The 26,327-nt window shown below is 47.0% G+C and overlaps 1 protein-coding gene across 2 annotated transcripts in view; it reads left to right on the forward strand.

The window, feature by feature from the left end:
- Positions 1-4,505: 4,505 nt before the first annotated feature.
- The window catches only part of VASH2 (vasohibin 2), a 138,503-nt gene continuing 116,681 nt past the window's right edge, over positions 4,506-26,327 (forward strand). For both annotated transcript variants that reach the window (XR_013596263.1, XM_078649758.1), the window contains exons 1-2: positions 4,506-4,609; positions 6,837-7,282. Coding sequence is in view for 1 of the 2 variants with exons in the window: in XM_078649758.1 (XP_078505884.1) it covers positions 6,953-7,282 (330 nt within the window). In the remaining variant the exon portion in view is untranslated. The remainder of the gene's footprint in view (positions 4,610-6,836; positions 7,283-26,327) is intronic.

Here is a 26,327-nt window from a genome sequence, read left to right on the forward strand (position 1 = left end):
ATAGCAATCGTGTAGCTGTTCTGTATCGTGTTCCTCATCCAGAATGCTAAGAAGGCATTTTGATGGGTCTGCATGTGTATGTGTTGGAGATGGTGTTTGAGAATGAGTTGGAGTGCTCTGTTGCTTTTGTGGTGTAACATTGTTGTGAGGTAGACTTGGGGAAGCAAAGTTGTGAGGTGTGGCATGTTGCTTATATTTTTTGCGTGTGTTAAAGGCGGAAGGTGTATGAGTCAGGGGAGGTGGTGCAGCATGTGGGTCATGTCGTAATGTTTTAAATTGTCCAATGGATGAGAGGCGGTTAGAAGAGAGGTGCTGTATTGCTGTATCTGTGTTAGGTGTGGTGGAAGAGTGAAAGCTTGGCATTGGAGTTTGTTCCTTTGTGTGCTTTGAAAGGTGGGTATATGTATGTATTTTGTGATGGTAAGTATTATGAGGTGTTGCGCTCTGAAGATCTTGTTGTGCTGGTGTGTGTGATGTGTTTCGCTTTTGAGGTGTGGTGAAAAGGGGTGCTGATGTATATGTTTCATGCACCTGATTTGGTTGTGTAGTATTGTTTGTGAGAGGAGGGTGTGACGTAGAGGGGTGGTGATGTGTTTATGTGTAAAGTGTATGTTGTGTGTAGGAGTGAATGAAGTAGAGGCGAGAGTGTTTATCTTAGACTGGTTTGTTTCAAGAGTTACAAAGTGAGGTGGTGTGCAGTGTGTGTGTTGTGTGTTAGTGTTATTATGGTAGAAGGGAGAGGAGGGTGTTTGTTGGACAACTGATGGAAGAATCATTATATATTTGTTAGTGATAAAAGGTGGACTGTTAGGTGTAATTACAGCAGGGAGAGTGTGTCTGAGTGGGATGTAGTTATTTATGGTGTTGATTGGCGTTGTGTTAGTGATGAGTGTATTGGTTAGTGGTATCGGATAGAGTTGTGTACTGTTTGTGGGTGATGGTGGATATGTGTGGTAGTTGGGATAGTAGGGTGTGTAGATGTGGTTTGGTTGGGTTTGTAGTGCATGCTGGTACATTAATCTGTGCATTGCGTTGTGCGTGGTGTACATTTGGTGTGAGTGTATTGCTCTATTTGTCGTTGTGGATGGTATGGGCTGGGCAGGCGCGCAACACCCATTGGGCTCACCGGGCTTCAGCCCCCCCCGTCGTGTGTGTCAGCCCGGGCTGACACAGCTTCGCGGCTGGCGACGTTTTAATTGCAGCCGCACCCGAGTACTTCAAAGGTCTGTAAAAGACCATTTCAATGTAAATGAGGCTTTTGTTATGTTTTTAGCCCTTCTTGAAGAATTAGCCCCCCCCCCAAATCTTTTTCAGCCCCCCCCCCTCCGAAATTTGACTCTAGTTGCCGCCTGCCCCATGTCGTCGCCTCCACCCACACACCTCTGCTGATTGTTTAAATTGGGGTGCATTGTAAACCCAGCCTGATGGCGTGAAGTGAGACTTTATTTGCTGGGAGGTGTGAAGGTTTTAACGTGACAGTGGAAAGAAAAAAAAATTGACTACCCAGACTCGTGAATGTCCTGAAAGCTGTCTCCACTGAAGTCTGGCAATAGGCGTTACGTGAATAAGGAAATTATGCAGAATGCTCACGTTTCCCCATTCCTTGCGCTAGAAATGTCCAATTAACGTTTTCTTTGGTTTCTGGTTCTTGTAGTCCTAAATTTGTAACGGGATGAACACTTCTATAAGTGCCTGAATTTACAGAAAAACCTTAACTGGAAAAGCTACTCGCGCACAGAAACAGGAGTCCTGAAACCTGCTTGAACGTTGTGTAAATTGCTGAGGTTCAAAGAAGGGAATAAAGGAAGCGTACTCTTTTATCTGCAGAACTTCTGCTGTTTGTAGACAATCCACGTTCACGAGCAGTTGTGAAAAAGTGGGTGTTCTCAAAGCTGCACTATAAAAAGAATGTACGTCTTCTCGCTGAATGGGAATAGTGAAGCTGTTGGTGGAATGGCCAGGGGACGGCAGTGCAAAATGTAGGTACACAGCTACATATGAGTGTACATATCTGCCAGGCGCGCAACACCCATTGGGCTAAAGAGGCTTCAGCCCCCCCCCCCTCCCCTCATCTTCTACAGCCCGGGCTAAGATGATCATGACAGCATGACAATTTACTGACACGCATTAAAATATTTAAAGCATGGAAACCTTTCTTCCCGTTAAATTTCTATTTAGGCTGCGTGTAGCATCGGTGAGAATGTGATTTTAATTACCCTTTCGGAGAGGCCCAGAACCAACCCCTGCCAGCCCGCCTCTGAAAGGTTTCAACAACCCTCCCTGCCCCACACCTCTTGTTTTGTTTGAGACAGGCTGCCACCGAGGTGATATCCTTGCCTGAATGCAGGGATTTCACCTAAGCACTTTTGGTCTGTTGAATTTGTATTCAGTTGTTTTAACAAGGCAAGGCAGCAGCTGCTTTGAGGGGAACATTAGCCCCAGACGGAGAACTATGCTTGAAGATAGGTGGTGCATGTTGTTTTGGGCACATGTCAACAGTTGTTTTAAGAGAAATGGTACATGAGCGTCAAGGCACCTGTGGCATCATGGGCATGGTGTTAGGATCGAGATTCAGTATGGACGAGACTGCATAATTGCTGTCAAATTCACTCAGTCTCCTATGATGGTGAATATCAACAGTGGTTGAGGTGAGGTCTGTCACTGACCCTTGGGAGGAAAAAGGGATAAGGCGGAGAGAAAAGGGAGACACCCCTAAAAGATCACCACAAGGACGCGCCAATCAATGCGTTGGCATGGTCCATCTATCAGAGGGAAAGTCTGGAGTAGGTTAGAGAAAATATGATCAAATACAAAGTAAGAAATGTGAACCAAAAGATCTCTACATTAGCACAGAGAATTTTACTGCTAACATTCAGAACAAGAGTGTGACCAGTCTCCCAGCTGCCTGAATCCAGCCAGAGAACCTAAGAGAAGAAAGGCAGTATACTTTGCTGAGGTGGAAGACACTGTCAACCCCATAGAAAGAAGTGAAGTAGCTGCAAGCTCCAGATTCAGGACCACAGAGCCAACCCCATACGGAACAAAATAAAACTGTAGTGACACAAACGTGATAGAGCATCGTGGAGTGAAGGTAACTCACCAACTGCTGTCGCAGGTGAGAATACTCAGGGGACTGTGGCTCTTATTCTATCTCTGCTCCTCCCTTCCTGGGTGTGCTCCCATAACCAGTGTTCTACCAAATCTGTGCCATGAGTGTTTCCATCTTTGTGACCCCAATCTATACTGTCAACCAGTGCATCCTTCAGCCATAGCCTGTTTGGAATTCTCCTTCGACCGGACAGATCAGTCCTACCAATTCTGACACTTTTCATCAATAGTTGAGATACGTTAATGCAGAGGGCAGGCACAGTCCTCACATAGTCATTGTGTTCCAAGAGAGACACACAATGCAGGGCATATTATATTGTATTTGTAGAGCACTTACTACCCTTATGTGCGATGCTGAAGCACTTGTCCATGCGAGTAGCAGGTTACACCTTATGCATGTGTGGTTGGAAGAGTGTTGTCTTTGCTTTGAGCCTCTGTGGAAAGCATCTCCATGCGGTGCATGATGAATACCAAGGTGCAGTTTTGTAATGCAGAATCGCCACTTCTGTTTCTCAGCTTGGCCTGAGCATTACCTGATCCTGATTGTCTGCCATTTTAGCTCCGCCCCCTTGATTAACTTTAGCCACGCCCCTTATTTGCTATGTTAGCCACCCCCGATGTTAAGACCTAGTTGCGCCCCTGGGGCTGGGTATTGTTAAATGAGAATAAGGGCAGCATTTCTGGCCCTAGTCCCGACCAGGCTCGAACAGGCCCAAACAGGCAACTACCCTTGTCCTCTACACCCTTAGCCTCGACGCCCGGGCTGAGACGCCCTAAGCCTGGCCTTTTTTGTAGCCCTAGTAATCAGTAATGAACTTGGGATAAATGGGACCACGAGGTCGATCTACAAATTGCCAATCGTGGATTTTCAGGTCCCAACATGGTGCATTTATGGTTTTGTAGCGTTAGTGTGCTTTCATTAAAGACCGCCACGCAGGCTAACAGCGGTTTGCAGGTAAGACCTACAAAATTGGAAGCAGTGCTCATGATACTATGGAAAGTGGAGGTCGGTCATCCTGCAGTGACAATAAACGCACTATTACTCTTCTCACTGTGCATTGCTCCCACAAAACAGTGGTTGCATTGCATCCTCGAAGGTTAGAGTAATTTAGCTAATGCAATTGCCCCGCAGCCCGCTCTGCAGTCTTGTGCATAGCAAACATCGGATACCCACTGCTGTCAGGGGTCCTTGGGCACGCCTCCCCCAGTGATGGAATTACAACCCTCCACAGCCGCCTCCCGGGCCCGGCCACACACAGCTGACGTCTGACCCTCCTTATTTTTATTCCAACGCCAACTGGCGAGCCGGTGCCCCTCACCGACCAATGAGAAGGCTGGAACCCGCCCTCCTTTGTGCCTTGGACCAATGGGAGCGCGCGGAAGGCTGAGCCGTGGCTGCCGGGATACGGTGTGGCGGGGATTAGTGGAGCTCGGGGGGCAGAATGGAGAGGACGGAGCCCGGCTGAGGCGTCTGCTGTGCGCCGCTCTGCCGGGGTTGGAGGTGAGGTGAGGGGCTGGGGCCGGGAGAGGACAGGCAGCCGCCGGGGCATGAGTGCATATAAGGGCAGGCACAGAGCAGGTCCGGGAATAGGCAATATGACGAGCAAGCATTGCACTGAGGGCTGGTGAATGAAATGCTGGTGCTTTTTTGGGGCAAGGGAGGGTGGGCGGTGACCAGTGACCAAGGGGTGGACTGACTGGACACCAAAATCAGCCCTGGCATAAAGGTTCAAACCAGCCCCACCAACGAGGAGGCAGCAGCTAGAATGATTTTTATTTTTTTATTTTTTTAATGTTATGCTTTTTTTTTTTATATAGCGCGGACTTTACCCGAGGGTGTCAGAGCGCTTCACAATAGAAACAGTAATGTTACATGAGGAGAAAATTACAAGTGAGCATGTTACAAAAGCAAACGTTATGTTACATGAGGCAATAGTGTTGTGGGTCATTGCATCCTATCCTGCTGAGCGCACCCCCCATCCTGCAGTCCACTCCAGCCCCGGACACCCCCACGGGCTGCTTGGGGATTGAAGATGTGGATAGAGGCCAGCGAGCAGCCAGGCGCAGGGATAACGCCCTCCATAGATTCACCACGCTGGAGAACAGGCATAGAGGGGTGTGACAAGCAGGCATGGAGCAGCCATACACAGGAGCGCAGTCCAGTGCTGGGGATCCAGGCTCCAAACAGCCAGGCAGATAGCATCCATCAAGGAAGCAGGCACTGAGGCTCAAGCGTGCAGCAGGCACATACAGGCACTGGTCAGCCGGGCACGTGGCAGTGTGGAGAGAAGAGACAGAGTAAGCGAGGAAAGCGGACAGAAATAGCCATCTGGTAGGGAGGGAGTGGTGCGGGTGTGTGTCCTGCAGCCAGCCAGTAATCACAAGGGGTCAATTCGTTCGATCATTCTTCTGATGTTGGTTAAAAGGATGAGCCTTTTCCAGTATGTAATGCAACACTGGTATAGAACGTGTTCTTTGTGTGGTGCATTGAATAAACGGTGCTTTATTGTGGTAAGGATTGAGCGTGTCCCAGCCTGGCTCTGGGCAGGGATTGAGAAACGTGTCTGATGCTGGCATGCACTGAAAGAAGCCGCCGAGGGCCACCCCATGGTTGCCAGCGAGGACTCCCCGTAGTGATGAATCAGTGGCACTGCGCGTCAGCTATAGTAAATAATATGTACACATTAGTACGCGCGCTGCGGGTTGGTGCCTGGGCCCCACGTTCATTGATTCCTGGTGTGTTTTATTCTGGTCTCTTAAATGCACGATTTAATCATATCCAACACCCCCTTCCTTGTGGTGTGTGACAGTCTGCCTGTCGTGCATCACGGGGTGTGAACCTCCATAGTCAACCCGGGTTTAATGTTTTTTATGGGGTTTACTCGATGTGTACTCTTTCGACAATTTTGGTCAACTGGAAATTGTTGGCTTCTAAACCCGAAGTTGTAATCTATTTTTTTTCTTCAATGGAACTCCACTGTGTGGCCTTGGCCCGAATTACACATCTCCTACTCATATCCCGATTACCTAAATTGGGAGTATAAATAAGTGACCATCTCATTCAATGCCTAGGCTTTTTTGTGTTCCAGCAGCTGATCTTAATCGAAGTGGTCTTGAAAATGATCTTAATCGAAGTGGTCTTGAAAATATTAATGTAGTATTTGATTTAAGATATCCAAACAACAGAAGAGTACCTTAATAATACAGGAGACAGAGAGGAGATGAACTCTCATTGGCCACCACCAATAGTTTAGGAGAAGGGGAAATCAAGTGGGTTAGACAAAATCAGTGAGGAAAAGAAGAACTCTCAGGCACCAACTGAAGTCGGTTGCCAGTTGTCTTCATTGGGTTCTTTTGGTGAGTACGTGAAGAACTACGTAGCAAAGGAAAAAGTGCGTAATTAAAGAGTATTGGCTACTCCCCAAACCAGAATTTTAATGTGGGGGTAGTACTAACTCTATTAAAAACAGTAGTGCAGGAAAATGGACATGTGAATGGGTAAGTTAATTTGAACCAAATGTCCTGATTAAAGGTCATATGATTTTAGTCATTAATTACTAGTTATAATTAATGGTCTCAGAGTAAATAATTACCTGTTTTCAGATTAATTCCAACACCATTACTGCCTTTCGTGCTATCTGCAGTTTTTATGTTCGATAAAAAATGTTCAGTTCTTTCCAAATACTTACAGTTGATGCACTCTTACTCTGTATTTGTTCTTTCTTTAGGTTGCGCGAGAGAATTGTCCGGCTGACCTGGTCATCTGGCCTCCACTACAGGACCCCAGCATGGAGCCCCGTGGAGAGTGAGTGCTCCAGCGCCTAGAGCCCTGCGCTGCGGCGCTATGACCGGCTCCAGCTCGCACCGGCCCCACCACCAGCACCGTGCGGTGGTCAAGGGGGCCAAGCCGGGCCGCTCTCGCAGTACCCACGACCGGCCGAGCGGGGGCACTGGGCCGGCTCTGGTGCCTCTGAGCAGCAGCAGCAGCCAGCAGGCCTCCGGGGCCGGGTCCGAGGAAGAGGACAAGGATGGAGGGGTGCTGTTTTATGTGAACCGGAGCGGCTTTCCGCTGGACCCTCAGACTTGGGAGCGAATGTGGGAGCACGTGGCCCGGGTGCACCCCCAGGGGCAGGAGATAGTGCAGAGCATACGGGGGGCCTCCCCGCTGTCGAAGGTAAGCATTGCACCTCACCCACACGGGGTACCCACCCCTGTCACATATCTTAAGGCGGTGGAGGGGTGGCTGAGCTGTAAGTCCCTGCCATGGGCCCGTGTGGCATCAAGCTTGAAGATAAGGCAAATGAAAGTGAGGGTGATGGCACTGTGAGAGAGCGGTGTTTAATGAGGGGCCACCAGACATGGAAGGGCCACAGGCATGCTCCGTCCTGCCGCGCGTGCCTGCTCTGGTAAAATCAATGTTTGCTCAATGCACTTTCCAGATCATTAGCTTGTCAAGACTTCATTTCATCATGTAGTCAAATCTTTTGAGTTTTTAAAACATTTTTGTAGTGCAGTTACGGGTAAGCCTTGAAACGTAATTTGGTGAACCCACGAAGTGCAAGGAAGCAGTGTCTCCAAAACCCTGGGTCTCACAATTTACAGGAATGAGAGGCCTATTTAGCATTTTTTTTCTGTGAGATATTTGATGATGCAGCAATTCTCCACCATGGAGTTCGACGCTGGTGTTGCCCGCAGAGGCCTGTGAGGGCATTTCTTTTGCACCGCTCAACCACACTTTCCTCTGGTTAGTGTTCTGCCAAGATGCAGTATTTCTCCTTGGGTGTTTGTCTTTGTGTTGTCCTTGTATGCTGAAATGCAACCTTTGAGAAGGCCAGAGATTCGCTCAGCAGACAGTCCCTTCTTATGTCAGGCCAGCTCTCCATATCCGGGCGCGCTCGGAGGCGCGTGCACATTCCCTTTAAAGCGCTGCCTGTTTCTCTGGATTCCAGTGGCTGGTATGAGTGCACAGCCCACCGAATGTAAACAACCTCTCCTTTCAGCTTCCACCTATAGGAGGGTTTACTAAGGAGCATACAAGTTTTGCAGTAAAATGTTCTCTGATGAAAGATGCAGCGTCATTCAAATGAGGCTCATTGATGGAAACCGAACCGTAATAGCCAATCATCTTCCATCTCCCTTTCCCACCCTGACCCCCCCCCCACCAACCTCGGTTGCTCACTGTTCAAACACAAGCTCTCACAGGTACGATGATAATGCAGATTCCTTCCTCATTTCTCTTTTATGTAGATATGTCCTCTCCTCCATCCTCACAGCCCCCACCATAAACTCCATCCATCTATGAACATAGACCGTAGGATCATATTCTAGAAGGACCAGGGGACAGATTTACAAGCCCCTTGTGACACTTTTACGCCGGCGTTGCGTCACTTTTGTGACTCGGCAGCGGCGTAAACAATGCACCACTATGCAGCATATTTACAACGTGACACATCTAGTGAGATGCGTCACGTTGTAAAGCCCTGCGCTACATTATACCTGTGTCAGGTGTAATGTATGCAGGGTGGGCGTTCCATCGCAAGGAAGCCCATAAGTGACGTAGTGAAATCTACAAGAGTCACTTTTACGTCCCCGCTGCGTCAAAAGCATGAAGCAGCCGTAAGGAGTGACGCAGCACAGCAAGTATAGGGCACCCCTGAGCAGTGCTGGAGGTGCGTCGCGCTTGCGACACAACTCCAGCACAGCACCACCTTTACGCCATCAGATGCGTCGCACATCCCTCTATCCTTGCGCCACAGTGCACCGCATTGTAAATGCCGCACATCCATGGTGGCGCAAGGGGTTTCAACCGTCACGCAAAATAACTGGCGCATCCCTGCTGACATGCAGGGATGCACCAGTTATTGTAAATCTGCCCCCAGGTTGGTTGGGCAAATTTTCCAGGTGCAATCGAACTGGCCCAAGTAAGTCAACCTCGCGGATGAACTCCATGCAGGGGTGCTTCATAGCTCCGAGCCATGCCCTAGTACCAAAGTGTGCCTTTTACGTGTGGTGGAGGTTTAGCAACTCGAACACACGCAACATGAAAATCACACAATACATTTGAATGTCTAGTAAGTTCTTATTCATTTTTTAAAAATGTCGTCATATTGTGTGCTCTTGGTGGTGTGGGGAGGTCTGTAAAGACACAGATGACAGTGCTGCCACTATGTAGGCTGTACTGTTTGGATTGAGCAGTGAGCCTATTGGTGTAAGCTTCTCAAACAAGGGGGGGGGCAACACCCCTCATGCCTGGAAACAGCTGGGCCTCTGGGTCCTTGCCAGTGAGTCCAGGATGGCCCTATTTCTTCATAGCAGTTCACTTCCTTTTCCCCTTTGTGCACAGCACAAGCAGGAATCTTTTCAATCCATAATCTGGCACGCAGAATCACCCTTTGACGAGGGAGAGGTTTCAAATATATCAACTTAGGCGCAGCTGTTTCCTGCCCATATCAGCGACGATAGAATAAAAGACAACCCTTAAATGTTTTATTCGGTGAAATGGGAAAGTTAGTTAATAAATATAAGAATTCTGACCTGATCACCATCTTAATAATGGTTATCATCAATGCTAGCGACAATGCAATCCAGCGTTCTCCCTGTGAGGCTTAAATAGTCCTACATGTCACGCCTCGATTATGCCAACGCCCTTCTATCGGGCTTAAATGAGGCGGAACTTACCCGCCTGCAGCGTGTACAGAACGCTGCAGCAAGAGCGGTCGTGGGCTTGCCCAGATTTTGCTCTACTGCCAATACTTTGCGCTCGCTGCATTGGCTCCCGATTGCTCGGAGGATTCAGTTTAAGGTCCTTTGTGTGGCCTACAAAATTATTAAGGGATCACCTGCCTTGATTCTTGCCAACCTCCTGTCTCGTTACATCCCGGGCCGTGCCCTAAGATCATCCGACTTGCAACTTGCTGTTGTTCCCCGGTTTAAGCGCTGCCGGGCCGGCGGCCGTTCTTTTCAAGTACGTGCCGCCGTGTTATGGAATTCTCTTCCTTTTGAGATCCGTGCACTCGGGGATTTGCTCTCCTTTCGGCGGGCAGTAAAAACTTTTCTATTCCCTTAGCCCCCCTGTTCTTCCCCCCTTGCCTTGTTGTGTTGTGCTGCTACCTGGCGGGCGCCAGGACGCTCCTTTGCTGGAGCATCTGTGCGCCTTATAAATCAGCTTAACATAACATAACATAACATCTCTGTCTCTCTGTGGAAATAATCAGGTAGCACCCAGTTGTTATGCTTCTTTTTTTAATCTAGCTCTACCTGTTTCATAAAATGCATGAGTGGGACAATCTCAGATTTATTCTAGTTGATTTGAATACCGGTGTGTTCTAACAAATCAACTTCTCTGATAATGGCGACAAGATTAGCATGCGGGTTCTAAATGAAAAGGAGAATATTGTTTGCGTATAATGACTCTAGGAGGCTTCTAGTTGGAAAGACAATTCATTTGTGAGTCTGATACTCCCTGAGCCTGCAGGACAGGGGCTCCGTCACCATAGCAAAGAGTGGGGAGAACGCCTCTTCTGGCTACATCTACCTAAGGGATCTGATAAGCGGTTATTAATACATACCCAAGCTCTTGCGTCAAAGTGTAGCAGCCCAATGAATTTCCGTTGGGTAGCTGCCAATGCCAGTTCTATGCAGAGTTGCAAAGAGGCAGGACCATTGCAGTGAATGAAAGGATTTCTGGGTATTTAAAAAAAGGCCATCTCTGTCTCCTTTTTGGCCACTATAGGTGTGGCAGGGCATACTCAGACATGAGTCCCTTGCTCACTGCTCCATCAGGATTCAAGCAAGCCGGGCCGACGAGGCTGAAATGCCAGAAACCGGTCCCCGGTAGCTTGTATCCTTTCTGGTGAAGAATTGGCTTGGTAGTTTGGTCTGCCCTGTTCCCATGATGCACTGGGCCAGGGACAGACTAATTTGCATATAGCCAGGTTCTGAGCTGGGATGGGGCAGTGAGCTAAATAACGGTGATGGATCAAGCCCTGATCTTTGGACTAGGTAAGAGTGGTCTGCTTAATTCAGACACTCTGTTCATCACCACCCCCTTTTCTGAATCATCTCTGTCTCCGGTCAGGGCTATTCTGGTGTATCGGAGCAAATGGTGTTCACTGATTATGTGCCATGGACTTGCTGAAGATAAATCCCACTTGATCTGAGAGGGCCAGTTTGTCTATCAGAGGATTAAATCTGGCAGCTATAACCATAGCTGTCCAAATTTGTCCAAATTTAGGAGGCATAGCAGATGGTATGAGTGGCAAAGTCTACTACCCTTATTAGGCTTCAGCAACATTATAACAACCGATTCCCTAGTTGTGGGAGAGAGTTCGCCTGTCCTCCGCGCTTTCAAATAAGCTTTAAACGGTGTGAGTATAGGGGGTCCTTGCATTATTTAAGGAATTCAGCAGTTAGCCCATCTGAAACGTTAAAAAAAAATCATATTGATTCCCTGCAGTCCCCCCCCCCCCCACCGTCTCCCCTTCCCTCCTCCCTTTAGTGTCTGTTTTGCAAGTTGTGTCCTTTAGTACAACCTCGTGTATGTTTTCCAAAATTTGTCTATTTACCTTTAATTTTACCCGTCACAGATAGTTTTTTTTTTTTTTTTCGTCGTTACATATGTATTGACAAACGTACATTGCTTGGCTACACAAAGCTCAATAACTCCTCAGTCAAAAGTGTTACACAGCCATAGTAACCGGCATCCCGGGGGCCCGGCGGCAAAATGTAGTGGAACCAGCCCAGCATTGTTGGTATTAACTCCCCCTCGGAGGCAGCTCGCAATGCAGCACGACAACTGACCACCCATCAAGAAAAACTCGAAGGCAAGGTCTCTTGTTATGGAAGGTCAAAGGGAAACAAGAACATTCAGAAACCTACCCAAACCCCATTCCAAACTCCCCCCTCCCACCCGTGTGTGTGTCCGTGTAATGTCAAGCTGGTCTGAACAAGAATAAACGTGGTGTGTGTATACCGTGTCACGTCCTACCCCGCACCCCCGATTGCCTAACCCCTTCAGTGGCCCACCCTCCATACCCCTCACGTGTTTTGAAACGGCAAGGCTATCCCAGCACCCCCCCACTACCTCCATCACTCCTCATCCCATAGGAAGGAACCCCCGTCCGTCCAGCCCTCTACTCTGAAACTTGGTCCTGAAGATCCACCACCTCTGACGTGCCCGAACTGCCCTCCTCCCCCTTCTGTAAATATTCCTTATAGAGGTCCCAAAAGTTTTTCGGTCTACTCCTAGGTGGTAGCAATTCACTGTACAACTCGGTTTGTGTACAGCAGTACCGCAGATCCCTCCTCCATCTCTCCACGGTGGGGAGCGGCCCACGCATCCAAACCCGTCAGATAGTTTTGCCTCTTGGTCATTCGTCTATTAGACGGTTATCTCATTAGCATGGTAGCTTTGTTTTAATATTAGCCTTTAATCACATTAGCTTTAATATAACATGTTTGTCTTCCAAATTGTGGCCATGTGCCTTTTTTTTTTTTTTTGTATCGCTCACATATGGTATATTGGTTTTCCTTTTTGCTAGTTTAAGTATGAGTCATTTACTCATCCGCCTGGTTGTTGCGTGTTAGTCCTGTTCCTCAGAAGTTTAAGGCGGAACTGTAATTGAGTGAATGTATTTTACAACTGTACTGTTTATGGTGTAGTAGTTTGTTCTCTCCTTGGCATGATCATAACCCATGATGTCTGAAAACAGTGCTCACCTGGTGGAGAACTGTTTAGAAATGTCTGACAGCCAACATACAGTATTTTACATATCTCTTAATAACTTATTTAAATCTGAGTATTTCCACAAACAGTCGTGGAATTGTAGCAGAACTCCTTTACAAGAGGATCATATGTACTGAGAATGGTGTTTCTGTAGTCAAATTGGCTAAAAAAGTATTATCTTGTGTTTGACATCATTAGATTGCTGCCATCTTTTCTTTTCTGGCCAATTCCAAATGCAACCTTCGTGCTGTGAAGAAAAACCATGGGTGAGAAGGGTGACCTAAGATGTGAAAGGGATGTTGAGTTAATGATGTGCATGATTGTAAATGTTACCCTAGTCTTGGGGCCTTTTCACAACCCGTGTTGTCCTGTTGCTGGAACTAACTGACTTTCAGCTTGAAGTACAGCTTGTGTTGACTAGGAAACAGTAGTTTGTTACTAAAGAAGTGATCTTTCACCACGGTACTTCCTTTTCAAACAATTCCTTCCACCGCTCGCTCTACATGTGCGAGTGTATTGGATGGGGTGGGGATATTATCATTTTAGGTCTTTGGTTTTGACAGCCGTAGCGGGTCACTCTGACATACATACAATGGGCTTTGGGTCTTCACCTTCCAGCAGTTGGCTTTTTACGACCAGTGTCTCCGAGCCACTGGCTTTAGACAATCACATCTCAGCCCAGTGGAGAATCCATCCCACTTAATTCTACTGACTTTTTGAGCGTATCCTTCCACCTTCACTTGAGTGCTTTCATTGAACTGCTTGAGGAATTACTTTACAACTTACAAACACACCCCCCTCTGTCCACTGCTGCTGGCTCCATCCACTGCGTTCCACTGTGCTAATATTACCCCACACCAATAGGCTTTGCCAATGCTGGTTAATTATGGACTAAGGTAGGGGGAAGTCTTTATTCTTGAGTAAGCGTGTGGATGAATTCAGGAGGGCTTAAGTATATCCTAAAGTGTTTGCACGCCCTTGCACCTCCTTTAGGGTATTTGGAAGACTTATGTTCTTCCAATTAAATGTGTGTAGAGACTTTGACGGTTCTAACTTCTACCCAAGCATTTATTTCATTTAAAACATGTTCAGTTGAGTCTAGGTGGCCCTGTTGTAGGAAATAACAATACAAATTTGGCTTTTCAACCTCTAGGATTCTATAAAATTCTGTCCAGCCTCCTAACCTGGGATTTCCCTGTTGGCAAGCTTGTGCACCTAGTCACCCCAGGGTAGAAGTGCGCGTTTATTATACATTTTAATTTCATTAATTTAATTTCATCCATTTCCCCCCTCTCCCCGTCTTACTGCCCACCCTTGAGCCTGCAGAAACTGGCATAATATACTGCCCAGTATCTATAAATATGTCCTTTTGGGTGGACATGCAGGTTTTAGAAGTCAAATGTGGCATAAGAGACCCACTGTCTACTGCGATATTCTGTGATATGGCTACCTAGTCCCCACTTTCCACCCACACCAGTGTGCACCTAGATCACTATTAGTTCAGGATAAGCTTCACTTGATTTGCTAGGCTGACAGGTTTTTTATGAGACAGGTTTGCTGTCCACCGTGTTTCTGGAATAAATACAATCTGAAGGTTTTTTTAGTCGAATTTTTTTTTTTTTTAATTGATCTATTAACTACCTCTGAGCAGGCATTTGTTATCCTTGTGGGATTACTGCTGGGGGTGGGGGCAAAATGGGTTGGGGGTGAGATGGGGTCCCTGTCTGACTTTCTGCGAAATATGGCTGAATTAATATGATTTACAGGATGCTCTCTGATATAGGTTATTTCTCCAAGTTACATTTTGAGCAGTTGTCTAAGACCTGCTTTAAGAATAGTTAAAATTAGTGGCCAGGCTGTGGCTGCCATCTTAAAGGGGGAGAGGGGGGAGTTCTACTGCAGCACAAATAGGCAGAAAGGTGGAGGGAAAGCCAGTGTAGGCGGAGTCAGGCAAAGGAAAAACTACTGCAAACAATAGAAACTTGGCACCGTAAACAAACTAGTTAATTCTGGCTAGGAAGCTTCTGTTACAAGGAACAAAACATACGGAACTGAAAGTAGTTGCAATATAAACCGGGCCCCTTCAGGAGGGATTTGAGGATAATAAACAATGGCCTGTTAGTGCAGTCAGTCGTGAGAGTGCACATGGCATAAATGGAATGAGGCTCCTATCTGCCTAGTCCTGAGAGAGGATGGGTTGAAAGGCCGGTGCCTACACTTTTACTTGGCAGCGCGCTGCGAAAACGTATTGAGAGCAACTGAATCAAGGTTTTGATTGACAGCGGATCTGTTTACTTATGTTGTGCAGATTGGTAGAGCGCACTATCGCCGGGAGGGTATCCTGGTGCAGGGCCGGTGTGAGTCTGGGCACACCTGGGGCCTTGTTGGACTATTCAAAGCCAGGTCCTCAGCTTCTTGCAGAATTCAAGAAGTGAGGAGGAGGCTCCTATCTGTGGCAACAGGTCATTCCACACTTTAGGAGCGATATAGGAGAAGGCTCGATGGCGGGATCTGGTTTTCATATGCTTGTGACATGTGCAAGTAGGAGTCCCAACGAGCGGAGGGGTCTGGAAGCTTTGTGAATGCAGATGCGATTGAGGTATGCTGGGCTACTTCGGCTTAGAGGCCAGGAATTGGTAAACACTTGTGATACAGAAACCGTGTAACATGACCTAAAGTGTTCGGGCTGCTCCAAAAGCTTGTTGCCTATAGCTTCCAGGGATACAGTAATTTGAGGACCTGTGAGTGAGCCTTGAGCGTCTGCGCTTACATGACCGCACAAGTGGACACTGTCAGTGATTAAACTGCTGCATGTATTTTTTCATTTAATGCGATTTTATATAGCGCGAACATTACCCGAAGGTGTCAGAGCGCTTTACAAAAGAACCAGTTGCAATACGTAAGGATTTAGGATTACAAGAGTTACATATAAGATACAAACAGAAAAAATTGCAAATGTACAAGTTGTAAAGTCACTCAAGGAAGAGATACAAATGGATAAACTCTAAGAATCACATAGGAATGGCAGTGAGTACAAAGGCCTGCTACATATACTAGTCGTTAGTTATATATATTTATATAATACACACACAAATAGATTTTCTCAGGATTACATTTTACCAGCTATTAGGCTTGGACAAGAATATATCACACATTTACAGAGTGAACGGAGAAATAAAAAAATTAAATCACCATATAGCCAGCCTCAAACATGTTTGAGGCAGCACATTTTGACCTTTGTGACACATGAGCGGGGTCTAATGTTTCCCGCCGTGCCTTTCTGTTGTTTAATCCTAGCTCAGGATCGCCTGAATAAAGTTATGCAGCGAACCGTTTATAGTTAGTTTTAAGCACTTCACCCCTTGTTGCACTGCATCCCCCACCACCACTTCAGCTCTTTCATTGGGTATTTAGCATTTACCTCCATTAGCATCAAAACATCCCTGAGCTCTTCCCTCTCAGTGAAGGGGTTGTAGCTTAGGCAGCCTGATACGAGGAGGTTCCCCGGTGATGAAGCATGACACCTCTGGTGGGCGAGGGCAACCGTCCTTTAAAATGGATGCCTTCTAGGTCGGTGTGTTTTCTTCAGCCAAGCTTATACTATATAGACCCATGGGTTCCTTTTGTGTTTTTGTTTTTTATGAATTAGTGGAGCAAACCCATGCTGGTCTTTAAACCTCCTCCTTGTGAATCAAGCACATTTTACTCCTGCTAGGGTCTTAATGTAGAAGAAACTTTAAGGTTATCTGCAAAGGCTGGAAGAAGTTGACTGCCAGGCTGGGCTGAAGCAGCGTCGGGAAAGTGTACTGTGATCTTCAGTTACCTTATGGCAAGCTCCATGTATGGTCTGAATATCCCTCTAAGCCGCCTTCTCGGCTGTGAATGCTCACAGCTGCTCAGAGAATTGCCCTCTTCTGTGTATATATAATGTAACAATTATTCAGGGATGTGTGCGGCTCCGTGTGTGTGGTTGACGTAAAGTTTTATTTCTGCTGATAGCTAGACGTACAGTGCTCGCGACGTGAAGCCTTTCAGCTAAAACTAAATTTAGAAGCCTTTTTGTCTTGAACTGCACGCAGTAGTTTTGAAAACCTACTGATGCCATAGAAATGTAATTGCCTGGTTTGTGCCTATTGAGCTGTTTACAATGATGCCTTGTACTGTACAGCGGCACTCGGTGGGGGTGTGTATTGTGTTCACGCCTGTCTCTGAATGTCACACCACATATGGTGCCTGGGTTAGGGTGACCAGAGTTTAAGAAGCAAAAACCAGGACAGGCCAGACCTAAAAGTAAGACTAATGCATCAACCTTACTTCTATGTCTGGCCTGTCCCGATTTTTGGGAGAAAAAAATGCACGCATGCATGCTGCACATTCGCATACATTAGCTACGGCAAGACTTCTAGCCTCTACCCTGACTACCCCTGCCCTCCTCTCCGCTGCGTTACAGCAAACAAATGATGGATGGAATGCTGACAATGCAAACATTCCCCCCCAGTCAAAAGATCTGGGTTAAATACATCGTTCTTTTGCCCACTACGCCACCCCAGTTTGGCCCCAGCATATGCAAATCAGTCTTGACCCTGTGCCCCATGGGAACAGTCCAGAGCCAACTGCCAAGCCCTAAGCGGGAAGGGTATGCCCAGACGTGGGCTTGTTTCCGGTCCAGGGAGGACTTGGCCTGGCAGTTCGATCTGGACTGTTCCCACAAGCACAGGGTCAAGGCTGATTTGCATATGGCTGGGTCCAAATTGGGGTGGTGGGGTGAGCAAAAGAATGATGGATTAAACCCATATCCTTGTGACTGGGGGTGAATGCTTGCATTGTCAGCATTCCATCCATCAATTGTTTCTTTTGCATATGTCGCTCCTCTCTGCTGCAGCATGCATGCAGTCGAGGTCAACCTGCCTGAAACGGATATATTATTTAAGGAAAGCATACATTGTATTTCCCCTTTGCCGGATGACTTGACCTTTGCCCCAGAATCCGGGGCATGTATTTAAAATGAATGAAAGCGCCGACACCGGACTGTCCAGGGAAATCCGGGACGTCCGATCCCCCTAGCATGGGGTGATTTGTAAGCGTGCCGTGCATCGGATTGTAAACTGTGCAAGATTCGCGGTTGGTGATTGCCCTCAGGGGGTAATTTGCCACATTTCTGAGCTGGACTGTTTTACTCCACCCTAATGCTACCTAGTCTGTGGCGAGGACTCCGGGCTCCTCCGTAGTAGCTTGCTACCCCATCCACATTTAGCGCCTCGCCAGGGACATTAAGCGCTAAATACATACCATACCATACTCTAGGACGGGGGCCCTTGAATAAAAGTAAATCACAAACACATTGGTTCTGGCGACTGCCTGTCAGTCCCTTGAGAGCGCTGAGTCGCTGACCAGATCTTTGTTTATTTTCCCAGCAGCCGCTTGACTGCCCCAAGTGTGAACACTCCAGGCACAATTCCTCAGTTGACTGGCCCTGGCACAAGTCCTTGAGTGACTGCCCCAAGTGTGAACACTCCAGGCACAATTCCTCAGTTGACTGGCCCTGGCACAAGTCCTTGAGTGACTGCCCCAAGTGTGAACACTCCAGGCACAATTCCTCAGTTGACTGGCCCTGGCACAAGTCCTTGAGTAAAAAATATCAAAGGGGGAGTGAAGAGGTGGTGCCAAACGGCATCTAGGTGGGCAAATCCGCCTCTTCTGAAAGTACAGATAATCAACAAAGACCACCTCATATGAAGTTAGTGTATATTCTGATGTTAATGGAATACACTGAGTGTGTTAAAATACCCCTCACACACCAAAAGGGCCCTTGGTGTCATGCTTCATCATCAGGGTCTTCCCGCCCCGCTGCGGGACGGGGCAGTGCTGCGACAAGCGACTACGCTGGAGCACCTTTTTAATGTGGGTACTATGTGAGTGAATTGGGGTGAGTGTCAGTGGGGTCAGGAGTGATAATTAAAGTGAAGTTAAAAAATACCTGGCCAAGTGGTAGAAAAAACTATTTAATAAACACTGTCTGGTATTGTTAAAAGGGGTGATGCGGAGAGGTAAAGCAAGTTACTGGGCTTACTCTCCTGTGTGGGTCAACATGTTTCGGGGTGACATGCCCCTTCGTCAGGACCGGGTATAGATCCCCCTGTCACTCACTAATGTTATACCACAATTAATGTGTGTGAATAAATATCCTTATCAATGTGTATAGATATGTTATATAGATATACGTGTTTTAAGCTATATCAGAATTTCTGATGTAGTAAGCCTGAAAGAACAAGAGCACATGGTTAATAGTGTGCGGATCCCAATGCGCTGGACTAATGGTCACCTGTAAAAAAACACACACACACATATATAGGTTGTGGCACATGGCAACCCAGATGGATCAGCAAAGGACCATCTTACCAGACATTGTAGTGTCGATAACAGACATTTAAAACACAAAATTTAAACACACAAACACATTAAAACACCTTGAGTTTGCTATCAAAGGAGGAAGTATACTGATCAAGATACATATTCTGGAAAAAGGGAGTCAATGCCCCATGAGCCAAGGCTGGGCGAAGGGTAGTTAGGGGTCCAACTGCAATTTGGGAGGAAAATTGGGAACGAAGAGAAAAAGATTTGTTGGGACCCTGTTGTGCTAAAAGTATGGTTGTTCAAGGGTAATGGTGGAGACCAAGCGCTCCTGGCTTGTCCTGTCGGCTATGCCGTACTTACTCAACCCCCAGCACCACGGTGCTTCCTCCTTCGTCAGTGGCTTCCGTGATAATGAGAAGCTAGGATGGGGCGGGTGATTTATACTGTGGGAATAATTGAATAATGGCCAGTTGAATTGATTAACGACTGTAACTCGGGATAGGTGTGTCCCCGAGGGCAAGTTGTGGAACACTGTTCCTACGGCGGCCATTGTCAAGTGTAGAGTGGTAAGAGGAAATGGGGGCTCTGTGCTTCGAAATAGTTACTTATCCGACAGACTGCCTGATGAAATAGCTCACTACGTTATATTCCTTGTAGCGTAGAGTTTGTGTTGGGAAAAGGCGCTGTCGCTTAGGGCGAGGCGGCTATTGAGGCGAGGGCGCATGCGCGGGAGAGACCGTCTCTTTGGGATATACAGCGCATGTGCGGCGGAGTAGCTTTCCTTCGCGCACGCGCGTGCTATGTTTTAATGCCTCAGAGCGAGCGGTGCTCCTTCAGTAATATACAAAAGAACAATTTTCTCTTGTGCACAGTATATAATCGACATTAGGGAATTTTGTTCCAATAGACAATATTTGTATATAGAGAGGGAGAGTGAAAGTTGGTTAATATATATATATATATATATATATATATATATATATATATATATATATATATATATATATATATATATATATATATATATATATATATATATATATATATACACATACACATACACATCCCTGGTTCCACTTTGCACAAAGAACAGGGGTGGGGGCTAGTGTTGAAACACTCCCATTTTTAGAAGATAGGGAGTGTGGTAAGCACTGCTGATATCCCTAATCCAGTTAAACCCTGAGTTGGGACCAGGGTATTTCATCATTCAGGCCTGTCTGGTGGGTACCTAGGCGGTACACCCAACGTTGTTCCTTGGATAGAAGGTCTTTGTCGTTCTTGAAAGCCTCTATGACAGTCCATTTCAGGTCATGGATGCTGTGTCCCATTGTCACATAGTGAGTGGCCATTCTCGTTGTAGTTTTTTTACAGCGTACATTACTGCGGTGTTCTCCCATACGTACTTTGACAGGCCTGGTGGTCATACCTACATATTTTTTCTTGCACGGGCAAGTGACTAGATATACAACGTTGCGGCTATTACAGTTTGTAAAGGAACAATGTTCCCAAGTAGACTGGTTGGAAAAGGTGATGTTGCGACTTTGCTGCGTGTATTGACAGGACGCACATGACCCACATGGATGATGCCCGCTGACTGTTGTTAGTTTCGGGGGGTCATCCTTAGTGAGGTTTTTAGGTTTTTAGGTCTTTTGTGGACCAACAGATCTTTCAGATTCTTACCCCTTCTGTGTGAGAACATGGGTTTTGGAAAGGCTTCAAAAGAGCTCGAAATAACAATAGGGAGGCCCTGTTAGAACCAACAGCGAAAAAAGAACCTGACCAACGCCCCATTTGCGTAACATACAATACCAACTCGAACCGGATTACAAAGATTGTAAACAAGCACTGGAGAATACTCAATTGCGATAAACTAAACTTTCTAGTCACTTGCCCGTGCAAGAAAGAATATGTAGGTATGACCACCAGGCCTGTCAAAGTACGTATGGGAGAACACCGCAGTAATGTACGCTGTAAAAAAACTACAACGAGAATGGCCACTCACTATGTGACAATGGGACACAGCATCCATGACCTGAAATGGACTGTCATAGAGGCTTTCAAGAACGACAAAGACCTTCTATCCAAGGAACAACGTTGGGTGTACCGCCTAGGTACCCACCAGACAGGCCTGAATGATGAAATACCCTGGTCCCAACTCAGGGTTTAACTGGATTAGGGATATCAGCAGTGCTTACCACACTCCCTATCTTCTAAAAATGGCAGTGTCTCAACACTAGCCCCCACCCCTGTTCTTTGTGCAAAGTGGAACCAGGGATGTGTATATATATTAACCAACTTTCACTCTCCCTCTCTATATACAAATATTGTCTATTGGAACAAAATTCCCTAATGTCGATTATATACTGTGCACAAGAGAAAATTCTTCTTTTGTATATTACTGAAGGAGCACCGCTCGCTCTGAGGCATTAAAACATAGCAGGAAAGCTACTCCGCCGCACATGCGCTGTATATCCCAAAGAGACGGTCTCTCTCGCGCATGCGCCCTCGCCTCAATAGCCGCCTCGCCCTAAGCGACAGCGCCTTTTCCCAACACAAACTCTACGCTACAAGGAATATAACGTAGTGAGCTATTTCATCAGGCAGTCTGTCGGATAAGTAACTATTTCGAAGCACAGAGCCCCCATTTCCTCTTACCACTCTACACTTAACAATGGCCGCCGTAGGAACAGTGTTCCACAACTCGCCCTCGGGGACACACCTATCCCGAGTTACAGTCGTTAATCAATTCAACTGGCCATTATTCAATTATTCCCACAGTATAAATCACCCGCCCCATCCTAGCTTCTCATTATCACGGAAGCCACTGACGAAAGAGGAAGCACCGTGGTGCTGGGGGTTGAGTAAGTACGGCATAGCCGACAGGGCAAGCCAGGAGCGCTTGGTCTCCACCATTACCCTTGAACAACCATACTTTTAGCACAACAGGGTCCCAACAAATCTTTTTCTCTTCGTTCCCAATTTTCCTCCCAAATTGCAGTTGGACCCCTAACTACCCTTCGCCCAGCCTTGGCTCATGGGGCATTGACTCCCTTTTTCCAGAATATGTATCTTGATCAGTATACTTCCTCCTTTGATAGCAAACTCAAGGTGTTTTAATGTGTTTGTGTGTTTAAATTTTGTGTTTTAAATGTCTGTTATCGACACTACAATGTCTGGTAAGATGGTCCTTTGCTGATCCATCTGGGTTGCCATGTGCCACAACCTATATATGTGTGTGTGTGTTTTTTTACAGGTGACCATTAGTCCAGCGCATTGGGATCCGCACACTATTAACCATGTGCTCTTGTTCTTTCAGGCTTACTACATCAGAAATTCTGATATAGCTTAAAACACGTATATCTATATAACATATCTATACACATTGATAAGGATATTTATTCACACACATTAATTGTGGTATAACATTAGTGAGTGACAGGGGGATCTATACCCGGTCCTGACGAAGGGGCATGTCGCCCCGAAACATGTTGACCCACACAGGAGAGTAAGCCCAGTAACTTGCTTTACCTCTCCGCATCACCCCTTTTAACAATACCAGCCAGTGTTTATTAAATAGTTTTTTCTACCACTTGGCCAGGTATTTTTTAACTTCACTTTAATTATCACTCCTGACCCCACTGACACTCACCCCAATTCACTCACATAGTACCCACATTAAAAAGGTGCTCCAGCGTAGTCGCTTGTCGCAGCACTGCCCCTTCCCGCAGCGGGGCGGGAAGACCCCGATGATGAAGCATGACACCAAGGGCCCTTTTGGTGTGTGAGGGGTATTTTAACACACTCAGTGTATTCCATTAACATCAGAATATACACTAACTTCATATGAGGTGGTCTTTGTTGATTATCTGTACAAGTCCTTGAGTGACTGCCCCAAGTGTGAACACTCCAGGCACAATTCCTCAGTTGACTGCCCCTGGCACAAGTCCTTGAGTGACTGCCACAAGTGTGACCACTCCGGGCACAATTCCTCAGTTGACTGGCCCTGGCACAAGTCCTTGAGTGACTGCCACAAGTGTAAACACTCCAGGCACAATTCCTCAGCTGACTACCCCTGGCACAAGTCCTTGAGTGACTGCCACAAGTGTGACCACTCCAGGCACTATTTATTTATTTATGCGTTTTTATATAGCGCAGACTTTACCCGAAGGCGTCGGAGTGCTTCACAAAAGGAACAGAAAATTACAAGTGAACAAATTACAAAAGCAGACGATAAGTTAGATGAGGTAAAAGTGACAATTGTGAGCAAACAAAATACATGAGGTAGCAAACAGTGCAATACAGGAGGAGAGAGTGACAAGTGTGCAGGTTACAAGAGAAAACAAAGTACATTTTTAGGTAATATACTGCAATATATGCTAGACACAGAGGCACAAGAACAAACGTTATGTAGGTAATGGTGGTACTTGTGCAAGTATCAAAAGCAAACAAAATGTGAGAGGTAGCAAACAGTGTGTTACCAGAGAAAAATGGCGTGTGCATGTTAGAAAAGAGAACCAAACACCGATACAAGTATAATACTGCAATAAATGGCATACACTCCAACCACACGAACGCACTGGGAAGGCACTTCCATAGTCATGGAGAATAGAGTTTTCAGTGATGGGAGGTCTTCCTTCAGATAATAGAGAGGGTGTGAATTACTTTAGGAGGTGTCAATTCCTCAGTTGACTACCCCTGGCACAAGTCCTTGAGTGACTGCCACAAGTGTGAACACTCCAGGCACAATTCCTCAGCTGACTGGCCCTGGCACAAGTCCTTGAGTGACTGCCCCAAGTGTGAACACTCCAGGCACAATTCCTCAGTTGACTGGCCCTAGCACAAGTCTTTGAGTGACTGCCCCAAGTGTGAACACTCCAGGCACAATTCCTCAGTTGACTGGCCCTGGCAAAAGTCCTTGAGTGACTGCCCCAAGTGTGAACACTCCAGGCACAATTCCTCCGTTGACTGGCCCTGGCACAAGTCCTTGAGTGACTGCCCCAAGTGTGAACACTCCAGGCACAATTCCTCAGTTGACTGGCCCTGGCACAAGTCCTTGAGTGACTGCCACAAGTGTGACCACTCCGGGCACAATTCCTCGAGGGAGCAGCACTAGCGAGATTCACGGGCTTGCACGTAGTAGTGAACTTGGTGAAACGTTGTTCTGTGGTACGGTACCTAGCAAATGTAAAAACAATAAATGGCGTGAGTCCGACCATTTGTATAATAGTGGCCGCAGTTTGATTAGCGATGTATATGTGTGTTGCTAGCACAGGGCGTTTGGCCAAATCTGTCACGCGCCCCCCCCTGATTCTGAAGAGGAAACCTTTTCTCCTCCCTGTGGACAGTGAGGAAGGAAGTCCGAGGCATTTGCTTGAGAATAGATGCGCTGAACTGCTGACTTTGTCCTTCCCTCTGTTCAGCAGTTAAGTATTTAGGCGTGAGTGGACCGGAAAAACATGTCTTAGCCAGGTACTAATATGTCACCCCCTCCCCTCTTATGTTTTCTTCTTAGCAAATAATTGTCTTACGAGAAGTTTTCCTGTGTGCACTTTAAAATCCCTTGCCTCTGGTGTGGCTGGGTCAGGCGTTAGCTGCATGCCTGTTCTCTGTGTGATTGATGCTAGCAAGCGCCAAGCATGGGGCACAGATGCGGCGTGTATCCGGCCTGGACTGATGTTGGGAAGAGTTAGGAGTTTCTCGTCATTTCTTGGCCTTCCTCCCCCGTAGGCTTTAGTCACTTCCTGGCGCGCGGAGGTGCACCGTTAGTCATGCCGGGGAGATCCTGTTGTTGCAGACGGGCTCCTATCTGCGACTCCATCTACTCCATCCGTGTTCAACAGCAGAGAATTGGAGTTTTCCCTCTGAGCGGCTACTGGTGATTCAGAGTGTGTAACAGAACATGTGTATTTGTAAAGCGCACATTGACCACTACCGGTATCTTGGCGCTGAATAACAGATATTTGTTGTTACCCGACTCAATGGTACTCCTTTTATCGACCTCAGATGGATGAAAGGCTGAGTGGACCCGCCGGGATTCGAACCTGTGACCATGAGATCGAACACAGGCCCCTGCAGTAGACGCATTAGTCCACTGAGCCAACAGACCCAGCAGTGTGTACATTGGGTCTATGTTTGATTTTGATTATTCGGATTTATAAAGCGCGTAGCTACCCAAGGGCGTCCCAGCGCTGATACTCGGCCTGCTTGATCCAGAGAAGGGGTTGTTTAGGGGAAGAGCCAGGTTTTCAGTAACCTACGGAAGGCCAGTAGGTTAGTTTCCCCTCGGATGGTGAGTGGAAGGGCATTCCATAGCTTAGGTGCATTTTATGAGAAGAGGCGTCCCCCTGAACGTGCTCTTCTTATTCTGGGGACACTGGCCAGGGAGAGGGTGTCTGATCTCGGCTGTCTATTGGATTTGTGAGGTTTGATGAGGGGTCTCAGAATGGGGGGGCCTCTGCCATGGAGTATTTTGTGCGAGATACAGAGGGTTTTAAAGGTAATCCTTTCTTGAATTGGGAGCCAGTGTAATGATTTGAGGGCAGGTTTGGCAGAGAATCTGGGCTTTGTCCCGGTGAGGAGCCTGGCGGCAGCATTCTGGGCATACTGCAGTCTGTTGATGACCGATATTGGGGCACCTAGGTACAGGGCGTTTCCGTAGTCCAGTCTTCAGATAATTAGGCCCTGCATTATAAGTTTTCTGGACTGGAAGGGGATTAAGGGACGGATTTTCCGTGCTGTCCGTAGAAGGCCGAAGCATGTACCGGCGGTTTTCCTTGCTTGGACTTTAAGGTTAAGGTCTTGGTCCATCCAGATGCCAAGGCTCTTAATTTCCCTTTTTGGCGTGGGAGGGAGTCCCCATGCAGGGTGACCATGAGAGAGAGGAGGGAAGTTTGCGTGGGTCGCCAAGTAGTAGGATCTCTGACTTCTCTCCGTTGAGTTTAAGGCGAGAGTCGCACATCCATTTTGATATGTTCTGGAGGCAAGTGGCCAGGTTATCCAGACAATTGGCCGACTGGTTTATGGAGTCGACCAGTTGGGAGTCGTCAGCATACATGACTACCTTTATGCCGAAAGGTGCCACAATGTCTTCTAGGGGGACATGTACACGTTAAAAGTGTGGGGCTCAAGGAGGAACCTTGGG

Source organism: Lissotriton helveticus, chromosome 6 (genome assembly GCF_964261635.1).
Source record: "Lissotriton helveticus chromosome 6, aLisHel1.1, whole genome shotgun sequence".
Classification (NCBI taxonomy): Eukaryota; Metazoa; Chordata; class Amphibia; order Caudata; family Salamandridae; genus Lissotriton; species Lissotriton helveticus.